Source organism: Medicago sativa, chromosome 5 (assembly GCF_051527215.1).
Source record: "Medicago sativa cultivar Bolivia chromosome 5, Bolivia_mono, whole genome shotgun sequence".
Classification (NCBI taxonomy): Eukaryota; Viridiplantae; Streptophyta; class Magnoliopsida; order Fabales; family Fabaceae; genus Medicago; species Medicago sativa.
In genome coordinates this window covers 12,366,013-12,393,359 of record NC_140753.1, presented here as the reverse complement: position 1 = coordinate 12,393,359, position 27,347 = coordinate 12,366,013, and the positions used below count along the sequence as shown (strand labels likewise).

General features: G+C 32.6%; 3 protein-coding genes and 1 pseudogene across 3 annotated transcripts; 3 read left to right on the top strand and 1 right to left on the bottom strand.

Annotated features, from left to right (window-relative positions):
- Nucleotides 1–98: 98 nt before the first annotated feature.
- On the top strand, nt 99–1,977 carry LOC146920120 (WEB family protein At3g51220-like). The gene is made up of 2 exons (XM_085713499.1): nt 99–440; nt 1,122–1,977. The coding sequence occupies exons 1-2, from the start codon at nt 297–299 to the stop codon at nt 1,623–1,625; spliced, it is 648 nt and encodes a 215-aa protein (XP_085569625.1). The 5' UTR covers nt 99–296; the 3' UTR covers nt 1,626–1,977.
- A 1,149-nt stretch (nt 1,978–3,126) lies between these two features.
- Nucleotides 3,127–5,739, bottom strand: LOC146920119 (transcription initiation factor TFIID subunit 14b-like). The gene is made up of 6 exons (XM_085713498.1): nt 5,445–5,739; nt 5,275–5,363; nt 4,766–4,987; nt 4,488–4,675; nt 4,264–4,385; nt 3,127–3,499 (listed from the first exon to the last, which is right to left on the bottom strand). Exons 1-6 carry the CDS (start codon nt 5,568–5,570, stop codon nt 3,419–3,421), a joined length of 828 nt encoding a protein of 275 aa, XP_085569624.1. The 5' UTR covers nt 5,571–5,739; the 3' UTR covers nt 3,127–3,418.
- A 6,778-nt stretch (nt 5,740–12,517) lies between these two features.
- LOC146920118 (PKS-NRPS hybrid synthetase cheA-like) lies at nt 12,518–15,690 on the top strand (annotated as a pseudogene).
- Nucleotides 15,691–25,111: 9,421 nt separating this feature from the next.
- Nucleotides 25,112–26,964, top strand: WUS (Homeodomain-like superfamily protein). Its single transcript, XM_085710704.1, has 3 exons — nt 25,112–25,649; nt 25,754–25,851; nt 26,317–26,964. Exons 1-3 carry the CDS (start codon nt 25,211–25,213, stop codon nt 26,698–26,700), a joined length of 921 nt encoding a protein of 306 aa, XP_085566830.1. The 5' UTR covers nt 25,112–25,210; the 3' UTR covers nt 26,701–26,964.
- Nucleotides 26,965–27,347: the final 383 nt, after the last annotated feature.

Genomic DNA, 27,347 nt, shown 5'->3' with positions numbered 1-27,347 from the left:
CTAACTAACATGTCAACTTCAATTAACAAAATACTAGTGAAGTGGACGCAAAGAAAAGAAATTCTTAATTTGTACATTCTACCAAGTTTCTTTATGTTAACCAATTATTACACCACCAATATCCATTACTAAGAACTATAGTACTACATAGTTCCTATGTTTGTTACTTGTATTAAATGGAGCTCTTTTTGTTTCTCTTCATATATTCACTCATACACGTTTTGCTATTAATTGTATCATAGTTTTAATTTGTTGAGCTTGAATTTTAAGTAAAGTTTGTAACTATATAGCTCAATATGGACAGAGGTGAAAATGGTACATTGATCATGGGACGTGCAGAGATTGACACTGGAGCTCCATTCAAGTCTGTTAAAGAAGCTGTTCTTTTGTTTGGAGAAAGAGTCTTAGTTGGAGAAATTTATGCCAACAAGCTCAAAGAGGTTCTCATTTTTCTCTTTCTATTCATGCCTCTATTCATCAAGTTATATTGTTATTGTTATGTAACTAATTGCATGTTTGGATTCACGGTGATATTGACAGAATCAAAGCGAGACATCACAATTTTGGAATAAAGTTACACTTCAGAGCTTTAACAAAATCACCATGTCACTACAGTTTTGTCGAACTCACTATTCATCCAAACATGCACCGAGTGATTGAGCTGAACTATCAATGAGCTTTAGTTACTCGTGTTTGTAGTATATAATTTTATAGTTCATCACGATGTTCACAAAATTTTGTAAATGTCAAACAATTTGATTTTTAAATCAATGAAATTTTAAAGTAAGTTTTGAATTTGATATTATTTTTGTCAAATAGTCTACTGGTGAAACTCAAACATATTAAATGCGGAAAAGAGGGTACAATTTTTTTATAAGCCACAATAGTCTTAAATTGATTAATTCAGGAGTTAGAATGTTTCTAACAAAATGATTGAAGATTTTCAATTTTATGAATCATTTTCAGACTTTTGTCAATTTTAGAACCATGATTCACTTGCTAATGTGCTAGCTTTATAAACATAAGAATGCATGGCAACTCATCAATGAGGTTTGAAATTGAAGAGAGTATATATATAGTTTGATTAATTTTCTTATGATTATGCATGTGAAATGATTAAGATGCAAAATGAAGCAAGGGAGGCTGGTCATGCACAATCCAAATCTGGAGCATTAGCAGCTGAGCTAGAAGAAACCAAGCAAAAACTTGAAGGATCAAAAGAAGAAGCCAACTTCTTAGCTCAATGCATCAAATCCCTCCAGAAAGAACTTGATCAAACAAAGAAAGAATTGGAAGAAACAAAGGCAAGAGAGTTGAAGTTGCTTCAACGACGTGATATTCCAGAGACAAACGAAGACATCAAGTTCATTGCGAACGGAACCAATGTGGAAATCAAAACACAAAATGATGATGATATTGATGATGAGGAAACAATTCAAAAAAGAAGATATGTGAAATTTGCTAGCCCTCATGTATTAGCTCAAGTTATTCCTAATAAGGATGAGTTACTTGTGAGACCTAATTCAGTTAAGAAAGGTAAGAAGAAGACAATGATGCCTTTGATAGGATGGCTTTTCTCAAAAAGTAAGAAGGGAAGTTATGAAGTTGACTCTCCAAAAGCTTAAGGAGTCTTCAGATAATTAGCTAGCTAACATGCTTCAATTAAGATTTCCTCATTCATGAAATGTGTCTACCAACTTGCATGTTCTGATTAATAATTCTCTGTTGTTACTTTTCTTTGTTTTCCTTGCCAAGTTCTTGTTTTGAAACAATGTAGGAAAGAGTTTCTCACTCTCAGATTTTGTAAATTTGTGACTCCTAGCTCCTTAATTTGGTTGCTTTGGAGTCTGTTTAGTAGCAAGAGAGATATTGGAACCGTGTGAAATAGAAAGTGAGAAAATGAATAAAGTTATTTTGTGCAGGTGTATACTATTACTATATAGTGTATGTATACTGTAATATACTTTGCCACTCAAATATTCTATAGCTGAGGAATTTTTTCTTCTGTTTATTTTGTTTTGGCTAATAACACAGAAATCATTAGAGAATTTCTATTTTTTCTTCTGTTAAAGTGAGTTGTTCCTTTGCGCTTGTTGTGGGTAGTGTCTGCATGGGCTAAGGCACGTTAGATTAGAGAATTTCTATTTGTACCCCAATTATTTGCTTATACATCTCTTTCCCATTTTTAATTTCCCCCAAAAACACTTGTTACAAGAAATAAATCTTTGGAATGTTGTTTTTGCAACATAAAAGGATACCGGAAATTAATTTCTGAAATTCTAAAGTTCTGTTTTTAGAAATTTAATCCCATAACAAAATAGATCGAAGATTTGAACAATATTACTCATTTTTTCCCTTCCCACGAATAAAAATTGAGAGTCCGAACATATTGTTGTGAAAATCAAACCGAACTGAGAGATGGTCGTCAGCCTAGCAATTGGTTCAACCATGGTAAATTCAGAGGCACGTAGGAACGGTCGGATTGGGTTGAATTGCATATTTGAACCATGACCCGAAAGTCCCACCGATTCAATCGTCCACTTCTGACAACATTGATTTCTGAACTCAAAAACCAACATCATCAATGTAAGGCGTGGTGATGGTGCTAAATTAACTCCAATATGTACTTACTTCTCAAGTGACTTTGATGGTAAAAAATTCCACCCATTCAGTACTGCTATAGAAGGCAAACCAATGAGCGCATACCCTTGCTAATTTTGGTTAAGAATGTGGTATCTGTTTCTACAGAATAATGCCCTCTACACTTAAACTGAAATTCACTCAAATGTATCTTGTTTGTTGCTTCTAATATCAAAAGATGCAGCATGAACTATTGGATGTCATTATGTCAATCTAAACAAACTAGAAATATCTTCCTTTTATGTTAACATGTTTTGAAACGTGCCATGACACAACAAACACGTTAAGATATTCCTACTAGCCTGTGAATTCATTGATTATAAGTTTCTAAAACTATTTTATTCATTGTTACAACATCTATATTTTCATTTGTACATGTAACTTCATATGAAAACATATGGATGACACCAGTCATTAATATTGTCAATTTAAGCGCAAAAGTTATTAACACAAGTGTTAATGAATAGATGATTAAAAGTAAGGATATTTAGTCAGAAATCTAAGTTTAAGATAAAGCATTAAACTTCAGAGTACAATTAATACAAAAATATCTATCACCATATAAAATATTTTGGCATAAATGCGCCAAGAACCATGTCTATTCTTCTAAACCTCCAAACAACTGGCTTCTACACAGATAGAAATATATCCAAAACAATCTACGGGGAAGATGATATGCATATATATACATAATCATTCATCACTAATCTTCCAAGTTTGACCCTAAAGGGAAATCCTCCAAAAAATATCTATCAAGATATCAGAATCATGTACATCCCTAATCAGATGGCTGTTTTGACTGAGGCAATCCTTCCAACAAAGTTAATTGTCTTCGCAGCTTAACAATGTGAGCTTGCACCTAAGACATTGCAAACACAGTTAGCACAGAAATCTGCAATATGTTTAAAAAGACTTTGACTAATTCACAATACACGAGTACAAGACAAAAGTTCTTTCCACAATTAAGAGAAATCCACATGTGCACAAAGGAAACAGTTGATTTTGTGGTCATATGCATCCAAACCAGTGCAAAACAAATAAAACATTCGGCGAAACTCCAAACCAGTGCAAAACAAATAAAACATTCAGCGAAAAAAACAAACTAATCCATTAAGGTTCACCATCCAATAAAGGCCTCGTACACTAAAAACAAGAAGAATGCAGACAAATACAAAAAGCAAAAAAGGAAAGAAAAAAAAAAAACTACTCCAATAAGTTTCACTAGCCAATAAAACACTCTTCGACATCAAAGAAGAAGAATGCAGACAAATACATATGTATCTTGTTTGTGAAAAGACAATCTTGATTAATTGCACATTAGGAATGAATCAGGGAATCAATCAGTATTGTCAATTGCAGGTCGCAGAAAATAGTGGTTTGTTCAAATTCGCCTATGCAACAATGCTATAGCACTATATCACTGATATAGATGCGATTTAACAACCCCAAAATTGATTGTATTTATTTTCAGAATGTAGTCCCCATAACTGCATATAATAATGTTACTTTAAGGAAGAAAAGAGACAACTAATGCAGAAAAAAAATAAATGCCGCTAACAATTCTCTAGTCATAAAACAGCCTATTCAAATAGAAAATGCATAATAGAACAAAGCATGCAGAACCTGTTGGCGAGCGGCCGCTAGTTTTAAGAGCTCGTCTGCCTCTGAGAAGTTCAGGAACCAGTGGCTCAGTGGATGATCTTTGGTGTCACCTCTCCCCTTGTCATTCATAGGTTCGACCGGTACTGCAGAAACCAACAGAAGGGATTATAAAGAAAAGCTTTTGAAAGGGGAAACGTAATAGTCATATAATAAGTACAATCGAAAAATCACTAAAAGGAATGTACCCGGGCTTGGTAAATTCAAGCCATCCGGAAGCTTAGGAACAACAACAGCAGGATGATTCTGCACGCGTGCGAGAAAAGCCTCAGAAGGTTCAGGAAAAACAACCTCATTGTAAGATTCAATGACAACAGGTTTCTTTGTATTCTGCGGACCAGATTCATCTTCAGGATACAACTTCAAATGATGATACCTATGAAAACAAACAAAAGTCATTCAAAAAATACAATCTCCAAGTAACGAGTCAAAAACAAATACGAAAGAGTAAGCAACCGAAGCTTACAGATCCAACTGTTTTTCACAGGCATCACTGTGGAAAAAGAGAGTGATAGCTATCTCAAATTCACCCCAACCACATTCAGATATCTCAAAAGGGGGTGATTCAACAACTCTTGTTGGGTTGTTGAAACTAGGATGCAACTGAAACACAACCCTCTTAACAACAGCGCTAAGATCCTCATTAGAAGCTCCACGCACATAAACAGTCCATTTATGAGATTGAGACCTAGTAACATCAAATGATTAAATACAATCAAGAGTAAAGACCCAATTTGGTCCCTCACAATTTTCTCGTGACCCAATTAAATTTCCAATAATACTCAAACCAGTCCTTGACATTTTCATAATCGAGATAAATTAAAACATCTGTTATAATGAGCCAGGGACTTGTCCCCGGACTAATTTTTTGCCGGAGACCAAATTGAGCTGCGAGAAAATTGCAAGGGACCAAATTGGGTCTTCAATCTAAAATCAATAATCCAAAACACTGAGAAAATAAAAATCAGAACTTACTCACTAGCCTTCCTACCCAGATAAAATGCAATAGTCCCATAAACAATAGGAACACAAATTTCAACATCCTTAACCCTCTTGATCACAATCTGAACCAAAAATACAATCTTTATTAAAAACCAAATAATGAAGAATAATAAAAAAAGTGAAAACAGAATTAGGGTTTTTACCTTTTTGTCGGAATCTTCAGAGGATAATGAAATTTTGAGACGAGTAGGTTTGATAGCAGAGGAATCATCATCAGTGGGATTTTCATCTTGCTGTCTCTTGAGTGGTAACGTTTGAGATTGAGACATTTGGTTGATTGATTGAGAAATGAAGAAGAAATTGGGGATTTAGGGTTTAGGGTTTTGGAGAGAAATTGGGCGCGCTTCTTTTGTAGCTCTGAAAGATAATTGCTTTGCGTTTTGTGTGTTTGTTTTTTGATTCCTTAGTGGTTGTTTTTTTTTATTATTGCATTTTCTTAAGACAAAAAATGTTCTGAAGTTATGGTAATGTAATGATGTACTTTATGGCTGACGTGGCTGGCTATGTGACAAAATGGAAGGACCCACACAAGAGTTATCTGATTTCAATTTGAGTTTGCCCAATTTACCATGAGTCTATACAAATTACTAAATTCGAGTTTATAATCGATTCAACTCAAAACGAATATTTAGACTTGTGAAATTATACTATTTAAATAACTTTGATTTTAAGGAAGATAAGATCTTCTCTATTTCTTTTCTCCATTATCAAATTTTTGAGTGGTTTGAAATGTATTTAAGATATTTGAACCTCATTCAAGATAGATTATGATTGAATCGAGTAACTTGAGCTAACGTATTAGAGTTGTTCCTACAAATCCAGAGACTCGGTTCTGCAAGTGAAAAGAGGCCCGTAATAAAATAAAAATGTATTTTTTTTAAAAGAACAATGTTTTATTTTAATTTTTTAAAAGATAAATACAAGGTGTCGTATATATGCGGTACATCCAAAGGTAAAAATTACTACTATATACATAAGAAACCTCAAACCACCTTCCAAAAAAACACCTACCTAACACTTAGTAGTATTATGGACTATAATTTTTTTTTTTTAAGCTCATACCTTAGAGAGGCCCAGCTCCATTGAGCTGTTTGCACACCCCAAAGTCCGGCACCGTAACCTACTAGCATAAGTATATGCAAGAATGTTTAGGATAACTTACTTAGTACAAAACTTATCACAAGTTCATAAGTTGTTTCAACTTATTTTTAATAGCTTTTTATGATAGCGTTGAAAACAATTTATTGAGGTCATATTTCAATGGACAAAGATCACTAATAAAATGGTCATATTTCAACTTATTTTCCTTTCTCTCTCGTTAGCCGTCACAAAAACTCTAGTTTCTTCTCCTTCATCCACCAAAGTGGGGGTGATTTAGGGTCAATTTTTGACCCAAAATCACCCCTCTAACTCGTTTTTCTATTTCCCTTTTATTGAAATAAGTGATTTTCACATCTATTTCGTTTTATTTTGTGATTTCATCGTCTTCGTGCGACGTTGGTTGTTCGTCGTCTTTGTGCGACGTTGTTTGTTTTTCTTGTTTCTCTCAGGTATTTGATCGCTTCAGATTGTCAGATCAGCTTCGATCCAGTGCATATCCAATCAATGACTTTGGCGTCATCCACGTTGCAGATCCGGAAACATGATTATTCCGGATATTTAAATATAGTCATATGTGTAGGCATTTATACTTTGCCGTTTTATGTTATTAACATGGATGTTGTGAGCTTGTTCGCAGATTCATCATTTTTGTTTTTAGCGAATTTGCATTATGTCGATGTACTCTTTCAATTTGAATGAATGAATATCTTTTATTTTGTCAAAAAAAATGGAGAAAGAAATTATTATAAAAAAAGTCACTAATAACCATTTTACAACTATTATCGAAGAAATTTGAACTTTGTTCATTGAAATTACAAAGTCAAACCAGAATTACCATTAAGGTAACACCTTTTAACTTTTGTTTTAAGAATACCATGCACATAAACGCCTATGCTATAAACATTTGCTTGAGTTAGCTTATCAAAATAGGAACCTAATGACACACTATCATGTAAAAAAAAAAAAAAAATCCATTATACTATATTTTAGGAATATGCTTAAATCCGCTTTTAATCATTCACAAATCATAATTTGGTTTTTTTCTTCTTTTGACAAGATAACTTGGCAATTTTTTTTAAGGAACTTGGCAATTTTGATTACCACTTTTAAATGAGCAAATTAAATTCTATAAGTTTATCCTCAGTTGCAATTGCATGGTTCTCTCAAAAAAAAATCCCACATTTTTAAACGTATATGTAGTCATCTTACATGAATAGTTTCTAATATCACTTGGGAATATGTATCATGACAATACGTTTATGAAAATAACTAAAAATCTCAACTTTTTAGTTTAATTACTCATCACCTCCTCTTCCCCAACTGCCTAGTCTTCTTCCTCAAAACACTAGCTCATCAACACCCAATTCAAACCACGTCTTAAAGAGGTCATCTTCCTTTACCCAACCAACAATGATTAAATCCCCTTCATCATCCCTCTTCATCATCCCTCTTGAACCATTTCATTTGTTATACTTGAAGTTGACGTGAACAAGGAGTTATCCAATTTATGAGACACATCCAATGGTCATTGAGAGTAACTCGCAGCCTAGACTTGTCGGTAATAAATATTTGATGCCTTGATGTTCAAACTAAAAAGCCGCCAATAACAAATTTATTTGGTTAGATTGCATTTTACAAAGAAAAATGAAGGTGAGAAAAAGGTAAGAAAGAAAGTTTGAATTGTGTTTTTTATTTTATTTTAAAATAGTTCGTTTATTTTTATAATGCATAAGTGAGACAAATCTTACATCATATAAAATTAGTTTTTATCATTAAATCAATAAATTACATCATTAAATCAAATAATATATGATGGAATTCATTAATCTAATAATAAAAAATATACTTATGCATGTTACAACACCATTTAATTGTAGTCTTAGAAGTATATATTTTTACTTTCTCCCACTTTCTACTTCGAATAGAAAGTTTTATATTTTATTCTTTTCAATTTCTCTCCAACAAAACAAGTAAAAAATCATTTCACTTTCTCTTTTGACTTACCATTTCATCAATTTCATTCTTAATATTTTTCGCTTAAGTTATTTTGTTTCGCTTCTTTTTTTCAATATCTGTTTCTCAGCAACTTCAACTTCCCTTTTGACATAAAAATTATATAAATTTGAATTAAGACTAAATTTTGGTCTCTCGTAATTTTTTTCCGGTTCAAAATTTAGTCCATCGAAAAAAAAAACTCAAATTAGTTCATAATATTTTCATATATATGGACAAATGACTCTCTATGTTGTAATGAGTCAAAATCAATATAGCGAATAATTTGAGTCCCATATAAAAATGTCATGGATTAATTTGAGTTTTTTAAGGACTAATAAATTGAGTTGCGAGAAAATTATATATGCCTATTATTGCTTTTACTTTTAACCAGTTTATGTTTTTCTTCATTTGTAGTTAATACTACTTTTTATTCAAATCAGACGATATGAAATATTTAAAAATACAAGCAAAATAATTTTGTTAATTAAATGAATGAAAAGTTATGAAACTATATTATTGAATTGTATAGTTAAAAGAAAAATATTTTTTATTTCTGTTTTTTTATTTGACACAAATATTTTTTATGTTGATGTAGTTTAATCATGTTGTATAATTGGATTTAATGGAAAAGTTTATGATGTTCTATGTTCTAATTGATTTTGGATTATGAAATACAACAAAATCACAATCACGATTTAGATTATAAATTTCGAACAATGATAATTTTAAAAAATAATAGGACGCGTGAGAAGAGTGGAGAAACATAATTTCACTAATAAAAAAACACATGAAACAATGTGAAATCGTTCGTAAAAATCAGTTCAGTCAATACTTAATACCTAAACTCGAAATCGTGAGGCGAAGCTTTGATATGGAATTTAGTCCGGTCCTTAAATCGGACATAAAGTTTCTAAAATAAATCAACACTTTCATTTTCCTTGTGGAAGGTTGTTAAAATAGTTGGAAGTTATGTGGAGTTACTTAAGGTAGTTAGACTAGAGTTAGTAGCTTGGTTAGAAGTTAGTTAGAGTTAGTTACTCAAGCTAATCTCTATATATAGAAACACTATTGTACTCATTCATCATCTTTTATCAAATCTATTCATTTTTATAATGAGTTTCTTTGAGTATCTCTCACATAAGTACACTTATGCTTGTTCTCTTGCATACATCTATGATCTTTATCTCTATAATTCTACGATTTTCTACAAAGGTAAAGAAATTTGAAATATTTGCACACATATTTGTTTATTCTTTTGTTTGTTGTTTGGTATGATTATCTTAGTTTATCTTTTGTCGAATGTTCTTCTATCAATTTGTTCATCTATCTTCTCTTTGTACTGTTAAAATAGTATTAGAACGGGTTATGATTGCAATGTGACAGTTGAACTTAGATTCATGCCTAAGTGTGAGAGTGGGTATTGAAATTGTTTGGAGTTTAAATCTTACATTACTTAGATTCATGATCCTTTGGTGTATAATTGTGTTTGATCAGCTCCATCTTTTAATTTAATTTTTGAAATGAGATCCAAATCCATTTAACATATTTATTATAGTTTAAAATGATGGTGATCATAATATCTAAAATTTCAAAAATAAGTATTTGTTATTTACTTTATAAATAAAAATACTAAATAGTACAATTTTATTTTACTGAAAAATACTACTCCCTCCGTTCCATAATACTTGACACAGTTGACCCTATTACGCATATCAATGCATAATTTTGAGCTTAAATATTTTGAATAATATATTAGAAAAAACTATAAAAATTTGATATAGTGAAAATACCCGTTGAGAAGAATATAATGACATCTTATATGATATTATTTATTTTTGTATGTTAGTAGAAAAATAAGGTCAAAGTAAGTTAGATCAAAATTGCATATTTTCAAATAAGTCATCTATTACGGGACGGAGGGAGTACTAAATAGTACGCTTTAGAGTATTTTGTTTTTAAACTCTGACAATGTACTTGTAAGATACTACAAAATCGTGCTTCCATATTCCATTTGATTGATATAATGTCAGTATATGATTTGTTGATTGATAAATACTGTGCCAAAATCCTAATAATGTGATACAGAATTAGACAATTATTACTCCCTCCGTTCCGGAATATCTGACTCATTTACTAAAAAAAAGTGTCCCAAAATAATTGAGTCATTTCAATTTTCAATACAACTTTCATCATTTCCAATACAATATAACTTTAATTAATACTCCCTCTGTCCATATATCTAACCACCCATTTGACTTTATTTTTGTCCCTAAATCTAAACCCCTTTTCAAATTACTAGATGCATTTATTATTTTTTTCCAAAACGTACCCTTAATTAATACTACTGACTTATTTTGAAATTTAAAAAGTCAAATTTAATACATATACAAACAAAGGACAATATGGTAATATTAACACACAAAACAAACATAATAATTACACTGTCAGCTTTTCTTAAAAAATGTGAAAAAAGAAAAGGGAGGTTACATTAAGGGACGGATGGAGTATTACTTTCATCATTCCCAATTCAAGATATTCCACTTTCCCCTTTATTTATACATTTTTCTTAATCTGTGTGAAAACCAAACTAGCTCAGATATTCCGTGACGGAGGGAGTATCATTAGATGAGAGACATTGAGTTGAGACAATGGCAATGCAATGGGATGCACCTCGATAAATGTCTCAATCTGATATATGACAAGACTTTTCAATGTTTTCATCAATGTGAACAGGAATATGCAGAAGGTGTTATATGAAAAACAAAAATTTATCCTAAAATAAGATCAAATATTTAATTGAAAAAATGGAAACTCAAGTACTTCTGCAGTAGAAGCAAATCTCACGCGCGGTTATAATTCATACATTATATGACAATTATACATACAATGTTATGCATCACACAACGATTTTTTTTATACATATATGTCATCTTGATTTCTAGTTTTAAGAATATAATAAAAATGATAGTGTGGTATTGATGGATCTATAGTATATCGTAAATCACCCTGAAAAGGAGATCAATTTCATCAATTTTGGGCAAGAAAAAGGGAAAATAAAATAAAGGAAGGCATAATGGTGGTGTAGAATTGTTGAAGTTTGAGAATATAAGCGTGTGTTTGATTGTATGTCAAGAAAATTTGATTTTAAGTAGATTAATTATGTAAAATCGATTTATACAACAGTTGAGTTGAAAGTAAAATGAAACATGCTTGGATACACTATGTATAAGTGAGTTGAACAACGAGTATAAAAATCATTTTTAGAGTTAGAAACTACAATTTAGAGCTTTGAGTATAATCAATTTTATAGACAAGTAATTATACTTTAGAAGAGCTAAACTTGTCAAAATCAATTCTATATATCTAAAAACAATATTGGTTAATCCAAAAATGAAAGCAAACATACAATAAATATTTTTTATGGGCCCGACCCAGGATTTGAGTCCTCTCAATTCTAAAAAAACTTGAGAGAGTTACGTGGATGATTTCGTTATTAAAAAGTTTATTAGACTCTACAACGTATAAAAATTATAAGCGAAGTTCAGTGTATTTTAATGCTAAGATCATACATTTTTTTTTTGAGGAATGCTAAGATCATACATATCTCTCAATTTTATTTTATTTTTACAATTATGAGGATATAAATCCATTGACCCAACATTTATAGAGGCCTTAGACAAAATCTAAGCACATAATTTTTCACCCAACTCTTTGTTGTTAGAATCCTGCTCTTTACCCAAATGATATCGCTCATTCCCAAAGTAAAAGACCAAATTAGCCCTACGCAACTTAACATGCGCTACGTGATTTAACATGCGCAGCGTGACTTAAGTCACGTAGCGTGAGTTAAGTCACGCAAAGTGCCGTTTTTAGTTCAAAACTCAGCATGCAAGCCCAAAACACCATTTTTCTTTCCCTCCACCTCCAAAAACCCTAAAAGTGCGAATTTTTGGGTCATAATCTCAACTCCAAATCATTGCAAATTGTCAGGAAACAAGTTTCTACGCTCATCAAGCATCAAAGAACAGGTAATCTATCCCCAAAACTCATCCTATTTTCCTGGTTTTTGTGCCTGTCACGTCATGTTTTCCAGTAGGGGTAGGGCTCAGCGTGAGTTAACTCACGCTAGTCGTAAGTGTTGCGCAAGTTAACTTGCGTAGGAAGATAACACTAGCGTGAGTTAACTCACGCTAGTGTGTTGGCCAGATTTTGAAATTTTTCACCTCTTAATTTTTCTTGCTTTGCTTGCCGCACAAGTCATTTATTTATTTTTTGTTTGTTTTTTTTTATTGAGTAGACATTGAGTGGAATGGTTGAAAATGTGGCGGAGGAAAGCGTTGAGCCCAAACCGGGCAAAAACAAAGCTTCCGGTGAAGCTTCCGGCGTAGGCAAACCAACCAATGACGTGAAGTTTAAAGTGAAAATTCCTTTTCAAGTTGAAGCTCACATACTTCACAATCAAGCAAAACCGGTGCCTATTGGTAACTTTGAAGAGAAGCCTAAACCGGTACCTACCGGTGTTCGTGTTAAAGTAAACACCGGTTCATTTTTTACAACAAACGAGAGATGGAAAGATCGAGAAGAATTGCTTGGTTGGGTTTGTCGACAAGCGGCTAGGGCGAGATTTACTATTTCTATAGATAAATCTAGTACAATAGCGCCATAAATGACGATGCAATGTGAGAGGAGTGGTGAATACAAGCCACCTAAGACGAGGAAGACACCGAAGCTTGAAGGCACGGGATCATGGAAGTGCAATAGTCCGTTTAGGTTGAAATGCTTCTTTGAAAAAAAAACACAAGAATGGTGGATTGCAATGCTTTGTGGAGTTCACAACCATGAGTTGGTGCCAAAGTTATCCGGCCACCTTCTTGCGGGTCGACTAAAAGGGGAGGAGAAGCAAAGAGTTATCGACATGACAAAGAGCTTGGCAAAGCCTAGGAATATTCTCACGGATTTGAAGGAAAGAAACAAAGAAAGTTTGACAGTCATCAAGCAAGTGTATAATGCACGAACTAGATGGCGCAAGGGGCAAAGAGAGGACAAGACCGAGTTGCAATACTTGATTACAAAGTTGGAGAAGCATCGGTATGTCTATTTCACAAGAGCAAATAGCGAGGAAACCACTCTTGAAGATTTATTCTTTGCTCATCCGGATTCAATTGATATGCTCAACACTTTTCCCACCGTTTTGGTCATGGACTCCACCTACAAAACCAATACATACCGAATGCCATTATTTGAGATTGTTGGTGTCACCTCTACCAAAATGACCTATTCGGTTGCGTTTGCCTTTCTTTCCTTTGAAAGAGAGAATAACTTCATATGGACACTTGAGATGTTGGTTGGTCTTTTGACCTCAAAACACAACATGCCTAAGGTGATTGTAACCGATAGGGACCCCGCTTTGATCAAAGCCGTTGTCGAAGTTCTCCCTAAAACGGACCATGTACTTTGCTATTTTCATATTGAGAAGAATGTAAGATCTAGGTGCATCATGGATTGTAAAGTCAATGGCAACCCTTCGAAAGGAAAAGGAAAAGTTGTTGCCAAAGAAGCAAAGGAAGCGAATGATGACAAGCAATGTGAGCTTGTTAAGAAAATAGTGAGTGCTTGGAGAGATGTGGTTAAATCTCCTACGGAGGATTCATTTGCAATTGCATGGTTGACATTCAAAGATGAGGTATGTGGACTGTTTCCATTGTATGTTAAATATGTTGAGGAAACCGTTTTGCCCCTTAAGAAGCATTTTGTGAGGGCATGGACGAATACATACTTGCATCTAGGGTGTAGGAGCACCAACATTGTTGAATCGGCTCATGCACAATTGAAAAGATACTTGAGGAGTAGTGTGGGAGATTTGGCAACATGTTGGGATGAAATAGACAAAATGTTGAAAAACCAATTCGGTGAGATACATGAGAGTTTTGGGAGGAGCAAAACCGTCATGGTGCACAAATACCAAAAAACAAGTTATTCTCCGAGTTGGAGGGGTATGTCTCTAAGGCAGCTTTGGGTTTCATCGATGAAGAATATGAACGCTCTAGGAGATTCGGCTTTGCTAAAGAAGATTGTGGTTGTGTGCAAATGGCAACATTCGGGTTGCCTTGTGCTTGTATTCTTGCCGAGAAGAGAAAGCAAAAATTGCCTATTATTTTGGAAGAAATACACCCTCATTGGCGAAGGTTAAGTGTAATTGGAGAAGAGGTTGATGCCAATTTTTCCGTTACGGAGAAATGGGACGCCATTCAAGAACGTATCAAGAGGTCCCCTTATAAGATGAAACTCTTCATCAAATACAAGTTACGTGAACTAGGATTTCCGGAGGAAACAATGTTGAAGCCACCTCCGAGAAAAGTGGCCACCAAGGGGGCACCTAAAAGGGTGAAGTCTACACCGAAAACGAGGTCCACCGGTCGAATCCCCTCTAGGTGGGAGACTATTGATGCTCAAAATCCCGATAGTCAATGCACACATGGCAAGAGTAAGTCTCATAAGACTAAAGGTTCTCGTCTTGGCACTTGCTCCCGCTCACAAACTTCAACTTCTACTTCAAAAAAGCAACCTTATTTGCAAATACCATACATGTCACAAATTCCAAATCTCATGAGACCATACGTTGAAGACATTGTGAATGTTAGAGGGGATGGTAATTGTGGTTTTCGGGTTGTAGCTAGGCACATGGGATTTCATGAGGATGATCATGTTTTGGTTCGTCATGCACTTATTAATGAGTTGAAAACTCACAAGAGTGACTACTTGCCAATATATGCTACCGAGAGCCGTTACAAACTTATCTTGGATGGTTTACACCCTCCAACAAGTAAAAGTGGTATTGCACCTCCAGAGAAGTGGTTGACCACTCCGGATATGGGTCACATTGTTGCTAGGTGCTACAATAGAGCGGTTGTTCTATTGACTTTGCCCGAATTGGGTGGTTCATGTGAGACATATTTTCCAATCCGGAGTGCTCCACCACTTAATGCACATTCCAACATAATGTGCCTTTGCTTGATTCCCGACCACTTTCTTCATTTGAAGTTGAAAGAAAATTGTCCGCTACCACCTCCTCCTAAGGAGTGGATGACTCACAAGATTGGTGATGCGGAGCAATGGCTTTTTCAATTTTTGGATAGAAACGCCGCCTTCGATGAGCTCATGTATAAGGAGCCAAAGCCGCCAAAGAAACCAACAAATGAGCACAATCCTATTACTTTGGACACCCCTGAAAAGCCAAAGCAAGATAACGAAGTCATAGATGAAGATGGAGATTATGCACTATCACTAGTCTAGTTAGATATGTTATGACACTTTTGAGTCGGTGGGTGTTCGTCCTATTTTTTGGTGGTATTACACCCCGACATATTTTTTGGTGGCCTATTGTGTAATTTTAATATTTATGGCCAATATGTAACTAATATTATATAAATATATGAAATGAATTATTTTGGATCGTTTACGTGTCATTAAGTGTGTTTAAATTATTACGGGTCATTACCGGCGAATTTATGAAATTTGGACCGTTTGGATCGTTTATACGTGATTACGTGATTGTGATAAAAACGATGTTTTTAAGTAATTTTGATCAATTATGTCGTATTATCCAATAAACTTCTTAAACTGGCATAATTTGGTTAAGTTATGAATGTGGCGTGATTACGGGTCTTTTTAGACTTATCACAAGTCTGTTCTGTTACTGCATGCATTTAATGCAGTTTCTGTTTCTGCTATGAACGTGAGTTAACTCACGCCAGTGCAAATGACAACGTGAGTTAACTCACGCACTGCATTACACTAACGCATGTTAACATGCGTGTTTTTTTTACAAATAACACTAACGCATGTTAACATGCACAATATCTTTCAACAAATAACACTAACGCATGTTAACATTCGTAACGTAACTTAACATACGTTAATAATTGTACTAGTGTAACTTAACATGCGTAGGGGCAGTTTGGTATTTTACTTTAGGAGTGAGCAAACCTGTTTGAGTTAAGAGCAGGATTCTTGTTGTTATGTACAATAAAGTCTTCACAAACGAAAGTCTTTCTTGTAAGCTCATTGTAATGAGAATGGAGAGTGAGTTATGAGTTTTTATAGCTTTTGGGATCATGTAGTGTTTATGCGGTAATAGCGAGGTTCTTAATGGTTTGAGGTTGGATCATACCCATGGCTTTAGGAGGGTGGAACTTTGTGTTGAATAAACTGTAGTTGCTCACACGGTTGATAATCTTGTAAGTACACGATTTTATCGTCGTAATAAAAATATCAATATGTACAGACTTGTAAATATTAATGATACTTTTTTTTAAGTGTTTAGCTAGATGTTTTTGAATGTTTGAGAGTTTGATGATTGATTTCTGGGGAATTAGTCACTTTAGTCCCTGAATGGGAGAGGATTCGTCACTTTAGTCCCTGAATGAAGAGAAATTGCAAAACAGTCCCTGCATGGTCAATTTCAGGGACTAAAGTGACTAACAGAGTCTACATTCAGGGACTAAATTGACTAACGAAGTTTGCATTCAGGGACTAAATTGACTAACAAAGTCTACATTCAGGGACTATTTTGCAATTTATCTGCATTCAGGGACTAAAGTGACGAATCCCTTCTAATTCAGGGACTAAAGTGACTAATTCCCCTTGATTTCTTCTGAAAATATATAATTTAATAAAAAATGTCTTGACATTATTGAGTTCATTACATCAATGTACAATTTAGGTCTTAATCCTTTCAAATGTTATGGGAATTCAAGTCCAAGGACGAGGTAACTCTAAAGTAATTAATGTTCTCTTCAAGGTACAAAGGTGTGCTTTACAAACATAGCCCTCTTCTCGCATGGTTGCTATGTTGCTAAAATCCATTTAATCCAATTGCCTATATCACCCCAAGAATTTTTAGACTACTCTCATGTTTAAAAATCCTTGTCTAATCTTATAAGTTCAACAACATCCTCTCTCTTTCAATAAATATTGTTGCCTTGATTTTTCATAAAAGCAATAAAATTAGATTGGACTCTAAAAACACCACAACAAAAAAAAAATAAAGAGATCATCAACAGTTCATCCTTGTGGGACTTCTAACACATATATTGCATGTATTCCATACAAGTGAGATTTATAATTCACACTTGACACATAATAACTCATCCTATGTAAGTTCTTCCATTCATCTCGGTATGCTCTCTCAAGCAATTTTTTTCACATACACTTGCACTTGTTGGCTCACAACATCAATTGAACACGCAACATGAACATATTTATTAGTAATACTTTTGATACAAGGAAACAATCCCCGTTAGTAAAGTTTTAGGAAGATTTGGAGGATTTACGTGAATTCTTCAAATTTAATATTCTTAAATTAATTTATCATATATTTCTCAAAAGTGTAAAAAATTTCTTCATATATTTCTCACCCCTTCAAAACCCTCCATTTTTCTCCCTCCAAACAAAATGAAATTAAGTATACCTAATTTGAATTTGTTTTATCATAGACCCATGAGTTAACCATTCTCTGCTCAAAAATCAAACCAATGAAAATGATTAGACTGCCGGTCAAGGGCTCAAAGCAATTATATAGGGCTTTTGAAAAGATTTCCAAAAGTGTGTACAATTGATCAGAACCTAATTGAAACTTTTGCTGAAGGACAGACTCCCTGCTACATCGAATATACTTCAAATATAACTTAAGTGGTTACAAATATACACAGAATTTTGCTCAAAAAAAAAAAATATACACAGAATTAAATAGAGTCTTAATTTTAAGTTAAATAAATGTATATATTATCAGCTAATAACTTCTCAATTTTTCCCAAAAAAAACTTCTCAGCGTTAAACATCAAAAGAAATGGAATGTAGAGTAGTATATTTTAAAACCTGAGTTTTTTTTTTTTTGAAAACCTGAGATTTGTCTATTAAACAACTTGTTTAAGAAATGCCTAATGAAAATCAAACCCTTTATATCCTTGAAATAGATTAGACCCGAAATACTGAGGGTTCGCAACAATTTAAATAGTAAATTTCATTAAAAAAATAATATGACGTTTAACCAGAGTTTAAACAAGTCGTCTCTGTGAACTTATCTCAGTTGGTAAGGACAATATATGATATACACCCTCTGGTCACTGATATAAGCAAAAATTCACTTTCTAGGTTCATTCAATAAATGATGTATGTAGCCTATAATAAAGACTACATACATCATTAATTGAATGAATCTAGAAATTAGATTTTTGCTTATATTAGTGACCGGAGGGTGTATGTAAAGTCTGGACTTTGGAGTTCGAACCTCAAACGTCAAAAAAACGTCGCCCTCATTTAGAATATGATGAAAACAATTTTAACCAAATTTTAACCATGAAGAGAATCCTTGTGTAAATAAATTAATAATTAAGAGAATCCTACCTAATTCAAACGGTTGTGACTACACTAGGATAAATGTTGTCGCTGTATTCTTTATGTTATTTAAGTTATGAGTGTGTTTGATATGAACTTTTTAAAATTGATTTAAAGGTTTTTAGTAAAAAAAAATTAGTTGAAGATGGTTTTTTACCATTTTTATTAAAAGATAAATTTATAATAATAAAAAAAATAGAGAATAAAATATTTTATTAAAAATAGTAGGATTCCACTTTTGAACCGAGTCTATCCCTCAAGTTACAAGCCAAAGCTAAATAATAGTCCAAAATGTGGTCCAAGAATCATATATTGTCACGTAAAAATCAACTTACTTCAACACAAAAAAAAAAAAAAAACTCATTATACTCACGAAAGTAACAAACACTTCCCTTCAATACCTTTAAAGAATCAAAGTAAACAGTGAAAAATATTACGTGGGAGTCTATCCATAATTATGTCGATGAAATCATGCCAAATTCCATTTGAATATAAATAAATTCCTTGAAAATAAAAACAAAAGCCAAAATAAATAAGGTTTGTATATATGTCTAAGAAAATACTTTTTGTAAGGGTTGGAAAGTAAGTTGGAAAGTAAGTCACTATCGATCTAAAAGCATGGAAGGAAAGAAAGAAAGCAAAAAAAAATGAGAGCAGTATAGTAGAAGTAGAAGGCTAGATTGAGGGATATGGAATGATATCTTTAGAGATACGGGTGGAAAATTAGTGCAACAAGATGATTACCCGTAAGACTAGGAAGTGTACCACTGCGGCTGTGTGTGAGGCCTCTCTCTCTAGCTAGGGTTCCCTTATATGAGGTAAGCAGTTCAGGGTTTTGGATGAGATGAGAGAGAGAGATCAACAACTTGCCCTTAAAAATTAAGGTAAATAAAATATTCACAAAAAAATCATGGTAATTCAAAACAAAAGAATGTGATTTTTTGGTCAGTGAAATAGAAGTACTAAAAATACTTTATGTGAGACCAATATCTAAAATATGAGATCCACATTAATTTTACCAACAAGAGAGTGAATGCTCCTTCAAAAAAAAAAAAAAAGAGAGTGAATGCTACAACAGGGGTTGAAAAAAAGAGTGTTACTTTTTTTTTTTTGAAAGAAAAAAAAAAGTGTTACTAAAAAATTGCATTTGATTTTTTTTTTGGTAGTATTCTAATTAATAATTGATTTGATTACTTTTTTGTGCTTGAGGATTTGTTTGGTGTTTTTTTAATATAATTTCGCTTAGTTTCTTAAAAAATATTGGTTTGATTACCTTTTTATTAAATTTTATCTATCTCTTTTCCGAACTTTTAGATAATCCATGTCGTTTTTTGTCAAATGAGAAGGTGCTAAAGAAAAAGTGATTGCATAATTATTCCCAATCACTAATTTTGCTTTAGTCCTCCTCTTTCTTAAAAGCTATTTTGATCCTTTAAGTATTTTTTTCCTTTCTATATAATTTGGTTCACTCAGTGTCCCCCCAAATTCACCTAAAGCGACACGATTAATTGCCGTGACATCTACGAAAATTGTAGTGAGCTTACTCTCCATGTTCTTAAAACTAAGTTTCTCCTAAATAAAACACCCCAAAATCTCAATTCACAAACATCAATCTTCCTTCGATTACGCTAATTCATCTTTCTTTTCTTCTAATTCCTTACAGATATTCAACCACGATCAATATGATGATGGGTGATACTAACCAATACCCGAGTACCTCTCATGCATCATTAAAGGATGATTTAGGGATGGAAACGAAACTTTCAAAATTTGAAACTATTGTAATAATTTCATTTTCTCGCACGTGACATTTTTTTATTTACATTTTTTTTTATTATGAACTTGGTGTCACAACAATTAATTATGTTACCTCAACATAATCTTGTAAGAAAATTGAAGTAGAAAACCAAATTAAAAAGGAAGAAAATATAGAAAACTATAATTGTTGGAGTAAAAAAGAGAGAAGGAGGGATAAAATAAAGGAACATACCCTAGGAAAGAAGGGATATATAGCTAGAGAGGGGGGAAGGTCTTGAAACAATATTGGGTTGGCATGTAAATGCATGATAAGGAAAGGCAAATCTCATGATGGCGGTGTCAAAATCAAGCAAATTGTGTAATCTGAAAAGTTGAAAAACATAAAGACACGTAGACGAAGAGAGAATTAATAATATAGTTATTTTCAATGTTTTTTGGTTTTGCATCGATCAAGATCAACCATGAGACTGTTACAACAGACTGAATTCAGAAAGGAAAGATTGAATAGTTCCATCCACCTTGGTTTTCCTTATTGGTTTGTTTTTATGTAAAACTTGTACTACCCGTAGCGTACGCACACACGATACAAAGACAAAGTTCTTTTGTTCTTTTGTTTTACGCTAAAATAATGTTCTTTTTATTTATTCGTCTTCATTTGCTTCCAATGGTCCACAAATAATATCGGTTATGTGATTATAATTTAATTTTAGAAAATAAGACATTAGTTACGAAAATTAATATAATTTAAAGGAAAATGCTATTTATCTAGAAAAATAGCATCAAGAATTTTTCAAGACACATGTGGCAAGTTTTAATTGCATGATTTATTTGTCTACTTCCTATTTTTCAGCCACACCTCCTTGAATTGTGGCAAATAGTGCATTGTGATTGGTTGCTTTTTATTCTTGAAGAATTCTTGATGGTTTTTTTTTAGAGATATAGCATTGCTCTAATTTAAATATTTTGGAGCTTGTGTAGTTAAAATCTTAAGAGTGTAATAAATGATGTTAGTATGACCCTTTAATTGTTATACAAAAATTCAATTATGTCAAGTGTACGTGGTTGTGATCAAATGGTCAATGAATGATATCAAGATGAGTGTTTTGACAAAGTTTTGCATATTATTCCTTCGGTTTTAGTTTGAACTTATCAATAGCCTCTTTGCCCTAAAAATTGGAGAGTTAGGACAACAACCACCAAAGTTTATTCTAGTAAGTGAGGCCAACTATGTGAATCAAATCGAAGTGTCAATTAAGATAAAAAATATATTTGTATTAATACTATTAACAGTAATACCGTAGACAATAATAATATGACATATATAAAAGTAAAACATTTTTATTATCAGCACATGAATAATGAACTAGGACATTTTTAAGTGTTGGATGTGCATGCATGCTATAAAAAAATTGCCTAGTTGTTATATACCTAATGAAATTAACTGACTCATGATCACTTGAATTGATAAAAACTTTGTACATATGAATTCATGTAAGTTTTAATTTGGGCAGCATTTTAGAAGGAAGATTGCATGCAGCGAGGGCACATATATGTTTTCAGTATTCACTGTGGACTTAAATTATAAGTTCACTCACTTTCAAGGGCGGTTGTAATAGCAGCATAAAACGGTGAAAGGTGGTGGGTGAAGCAGTGGCAAAAAAATGATGTAGCTTTCGAGTTATGATCTCACAACAAGATAAAGATCCAGAAACCATGACATACTTTGCATTTAATGCTAAAGAGCATTTAATTTTTGGGGCGCGTGCTCAGTCGCATAAATTATAAAGACATGTTATGTTGCCATCAAAAAAGTCTTCAACTTACATTTACATTCCTATCCTACCATTCCCCTAGCCCTAGCTACCAACATCCTATGCCCCTATATATTTTCCTTCTTCTTTTTCTCTTATTTGTGATTCTTTGCTCTCAATTCATATATAAAATGGCAAACATGATTTATAAAGTTAGAATTGTTTTTGACACTTGAAAAACACTTCTAAGATATCTAAACGTGAAACTAAACATATGCTTAATATTAGTCAATCAAGTTATGAATTGTTTGCACCAATAAATAAATGTGACTTGATAATAGACAACTCATTGAATTTTAGATAGACTACAATATCATTTTGAAATTCTAATTTAATAATTTTAACATCAATTTATAAGTTGATGATTGTCCTCATTTATAAACACATATATTCAATCCATATTTAATCAACGTAACATACTAAAACCATCGACCAAGAAAGTAATAACATGTTAACAAACTCTAACTGATAGTTGTAACTAACTCTTAAGTAACTAATCAATCAATATTTCTAATAAACATGACCTCTACTTTTTTATATTAAGAGATAAAGGAGTTGAAGAGCCTAGATTCAAGTTCAATAGAGGATAAAATGTTAACCTAACAACTAATTACTAATATTGATAATTTAATTAAGAAATGGCCGTATCTAATTAAAAATTGGATGGTTTTCTTTATGATTTTTAACATACACATACATGCATGTATGTATGTAAAGTAACTTTAAATTATGTTGATACTGTTTTAGGGAGAAGGGTATCCAAACTAAGGATGACAAAGTGGGATGTCTCGTTCCGTTTAGACGGACTAACTTATGTGGTTAAATTTAAACCACTATCTCACTCGATCTTTGGTGGGCTGATCTGTCAATCGATTTTTTTTCATTCATATAGGAGTCATATAAGTTCATAATTCGCCGTTGTTATGAAAACTCTCCAACTACATAATTAACAACATCAAATTAATGATTTGGTGTTGTTATTCTCACAATTTGTCGATGAAAACAATAAAAAATTACAATTATTGTAAACTAGCCATTGAACTAGTTTGTCCTGTCTTGCTTTTTTAACGTGTTAAACGAGACGAGAAAACTTAAAAGTTTTATGTTGAAAATCTCTACCCATCCAGCCTAAAATAATAGGTTAAACGAGACGGATCGACGAGCTCGGCCGTTTTAACACCCCTAATCAAAACAACACCTAAATCAACAGTTTTTTTTACACAATCCAAATTAGTCGTTGTTGTCCCTTAATTTTATGAATCTTTTTATAAATTAATTTTATCAATTCTTAGACGAAAATTAAACTATATAAAAACTCGAGGAATAGATCATCTCATTAAAATATTATACTGATTTGGTGGGGTATTTTTACAAGTAGATTTAGTGGTTTTCCATCACAAATTTTGATAGAATCTCATCTCATCTCATTAATATATTTATAGAGCGATGGATACAAAACTTTCACATGATACCATTTGATGAAATCATGCATTTCCGTATGAATATACTATTTGTTTTATATTGGGATAGGAGATTGTGGCCGTGTGCATAGAGACAAAACGAAGAGAAAGCAAAGTGTTAGTTTATTTGTCACCCTCCAATAATTTGTAACTAAATCACTTCAAAAAGCTAACTATATAAAGTTTAAGAATTTCCCTTTACATTTCAACCCTATCATATACATGTCTCTCTATTTTATTATCTTCACATAAAGTGCAGTCACTTTATGCCAACATGTAGAAAAATGTGACATGTTAAAGAGAATCCTAACCTTATTGTATGATCTTGACTGAGAGAAAGAAAGATCAATTAATTACAAGAAAATGAATTTTGATAAACAATATTAATTGAAAGGAACGTATAACTAAAAAAAAGGCTTTATTTACATACTATATTTTCTGTTTTTGGTCATTTCCCAGTACTGATCATAATCAAGTCTTGTGCAGATATAATTATTAATTAGACATTTTGAGGGTACCTATTCTCTTATAGAGACTCAAGAAACTGTATAATTCAAAATCTTTGTCACACATATATAGAAATTGTACCATCCAAAACCACAATATATAGTCTTCTTTGCTCATCAGTATCATCAATTCTACCACTGCTTCAAAAGTACAGTTAGAAAAGTTATACTTCCTGATATAACTTTAGAATATGTGTACCAATATGCAGAACAAAATAAATTTAAAACCCTAATGAAAACAAGGCTCATATATTGGGACCCATACATGTGAGATTCATACTAATGAAAAATACATTTTTACCCTCCACTTTTTTTCTCTAGTACAACAATATCTTAGTAGCTATTGAAAAATGATATATTCCTGTAGGGGCCATGTCTGATTTCCACATCAAAAGAAGAACCTATTGAGAACTCCCAAATCACACTAGCATCATTCTATTTCATTCATTCATTCAGTAACATCTACTTTTTTCATATCATTTCATACATACATATAGATACATTACATACATACCCTTTATTTTTCTAATTTAAAATTTAATCAATGTATCAAATACATTATTTTTTTACAATATACCTAGCATACAATGCCTTTTGATCCCAGTAAATTCCTGGTCACTTTCTAAGCTCTCTTTTGTCCCTTCCCTTTTTATGAACATCTCTCTGTCAACTTCAGTCCTTCTCTCCCAGATATCATTTCTGATTTTCTCTCTTTATCACTCCATGTACCATGTGCATGCCCTATATCATCATATTCATATTATTTATATATAACCTACCAATACATTACATGCAGTAGTACTCTCCCTCAAACTCACCTACCCCTATATTTTTCTTTGTTTTCTTCTCTTTGTTTTGTTCTTGTTTTCAGTCCAACAAAAACATGGAACAACCTCAACAACAACAACCACAACAGCAGCAGACACAACAACATTCACCAAACAATGGGATTATGGGCAGCAGACAAAGTAGTACAAGGTGGACACCAACAACAGATCAGATAAGAATATTGAAGGATCTTTACTACAACAATGGAATTAGATCACCAAGTGCAGAACAGATTCAGAGAATCTCTGCTAGGTTAAGACAGTATGGTAAGATTGAAGGCAAAAATGTCTTTTATTGGTTTCAAAATCACAAAGCTAGAGAAAGACAGAAGAAAAGGTTCACTTCTGATGTTAATGTTGTTCCCATCATTCAAAGAGCACCAAACAACAATACTATTATTGCTGCTGCTAATTGGAAACCTGATCAACATGAACAACAACAACAAAACATTAATCTTCACACAAACCTTTCTAATTACAACATTTCATCTGCTGGTATATATTCTAGTTCCTTTTTGATACAAGAAAAAAAAAGTAACTAATTGATTAAATATTATATAGTATATCCTATATTAATTTTTGTGTGTGTGTTTATGTAGGGCTTTCTTCTGCTTCATGTTCTTCTGCTGAGATGGTTACTGTAGGCCAGATTGGTAACTATGGATATGGATCTGTCCCAATGGAAAAGAGTTTTAGGGTAAGTTATGAACATGAAAAACTTTATATTATTTTAAGCTTTCTTTCCCTTTAATATTTTCATATCTATGTTTTTTTTCCTTTGTCTAATGTGTATGTAGCTTTGCAATGCATTCAATCCATGATCCATCATGGTTCATGCATCCATGTGAGATTTGATACACAAGCAAGTGATCATAGTCATGATCTTTTATTTAATAACCAAAAGGACAATCCAGAAAATTTCCATAATAAGAAGAACAACCTCATAAACTAAGAATTAAAAATAAAACTTTAATTTATGAAGTGAAAGTAACACTTGTATTGAATCCACCAACAAGAGAGTTAATGCTTTTATAGATTATTAAAACTCTACTTTTTTTAGGTATAGCTTTAGACATGTCACATATATTTATTTTCTTCTGCAAAATGTTGAACCATTTTAATTTTAATTTAAAAGTTTTGATTTTTTTCGTCTTCTTCTTAGGAGTGCACAATATCAGCTGGATGTAGCAGTAGTCAAGTTGGAAGTACCATAAACCCTCACTTAGGATGGATTGGCCATCATCATGTTGATCCATATTCTTCAGCTTATGCAAACTTATTTGAAAAAATAAGACCAAATGAAGAAATCATGGAAGAATATGAACAAGGACAAGAAAATGGTTCACCTGAAATTGAAACCCTCCCTTTATTCCCTATGCATGCTGAAGACATTCATGGTGGCTATTGTAACCTCAAATCAAATTCATCTAACTATGGTGGTTGGTATCAAGCTGAAGATGCAGGATTCATGTATGGTTCTCGTACTACTTCCTTGGAACTTAGCCTCAACTCTTACGGTTGTAGGTCACCAGATTATGCTAATTAAATTTGCTAAGTTTGAAGATTTGAAGATCAAGCTTAATTTATCTTATCTTATATATATAATAGTATGCTACATATATATAATGAATTTAGGGTATGTGTTAAGGTTATAGTATATTTTATTGAATGTAAAAATTAATGTAGTTGGTTTATTTCTGTTTTTAGTCAAGAGTTGTTCCTAACTTGACAAGTGTCATGTAGGCAACTTAATTGGACTGACAATGACTAATTATTAGTAATAATTATTGTTATGTTATTTTGTTTTCCATTTCCCTACAAACATTCTTTGCATTAATTTGCTAATTCAAATGATTGGCTTTACAAAAAGAAGATGACTAAAAGTGATGAGAGAATGTTAGTAAAAGTTAATCATACACAACACATAATTAACCACCAACTTTACTCAAGTGGTAGCATCATATTTGGCTTGCAACCAGTGCAAAATCATGTGTTTGCATCAAATTCCATCGTTTTCTATGAATTAGTGACGTAATAATGACATTTTCTTTAGATGAGTGTTTGGGTTAGTAATTGATTTTAGGCTAAAATATGGTATTGGTCCCTGCAAAATAGGTCAGTTTTGGTTTTAGTCCCTGCAATTTTTTTTTTTATAGTTTTTGGTCCCTGCAAAAATAGGTCAGTTTTGGTTTT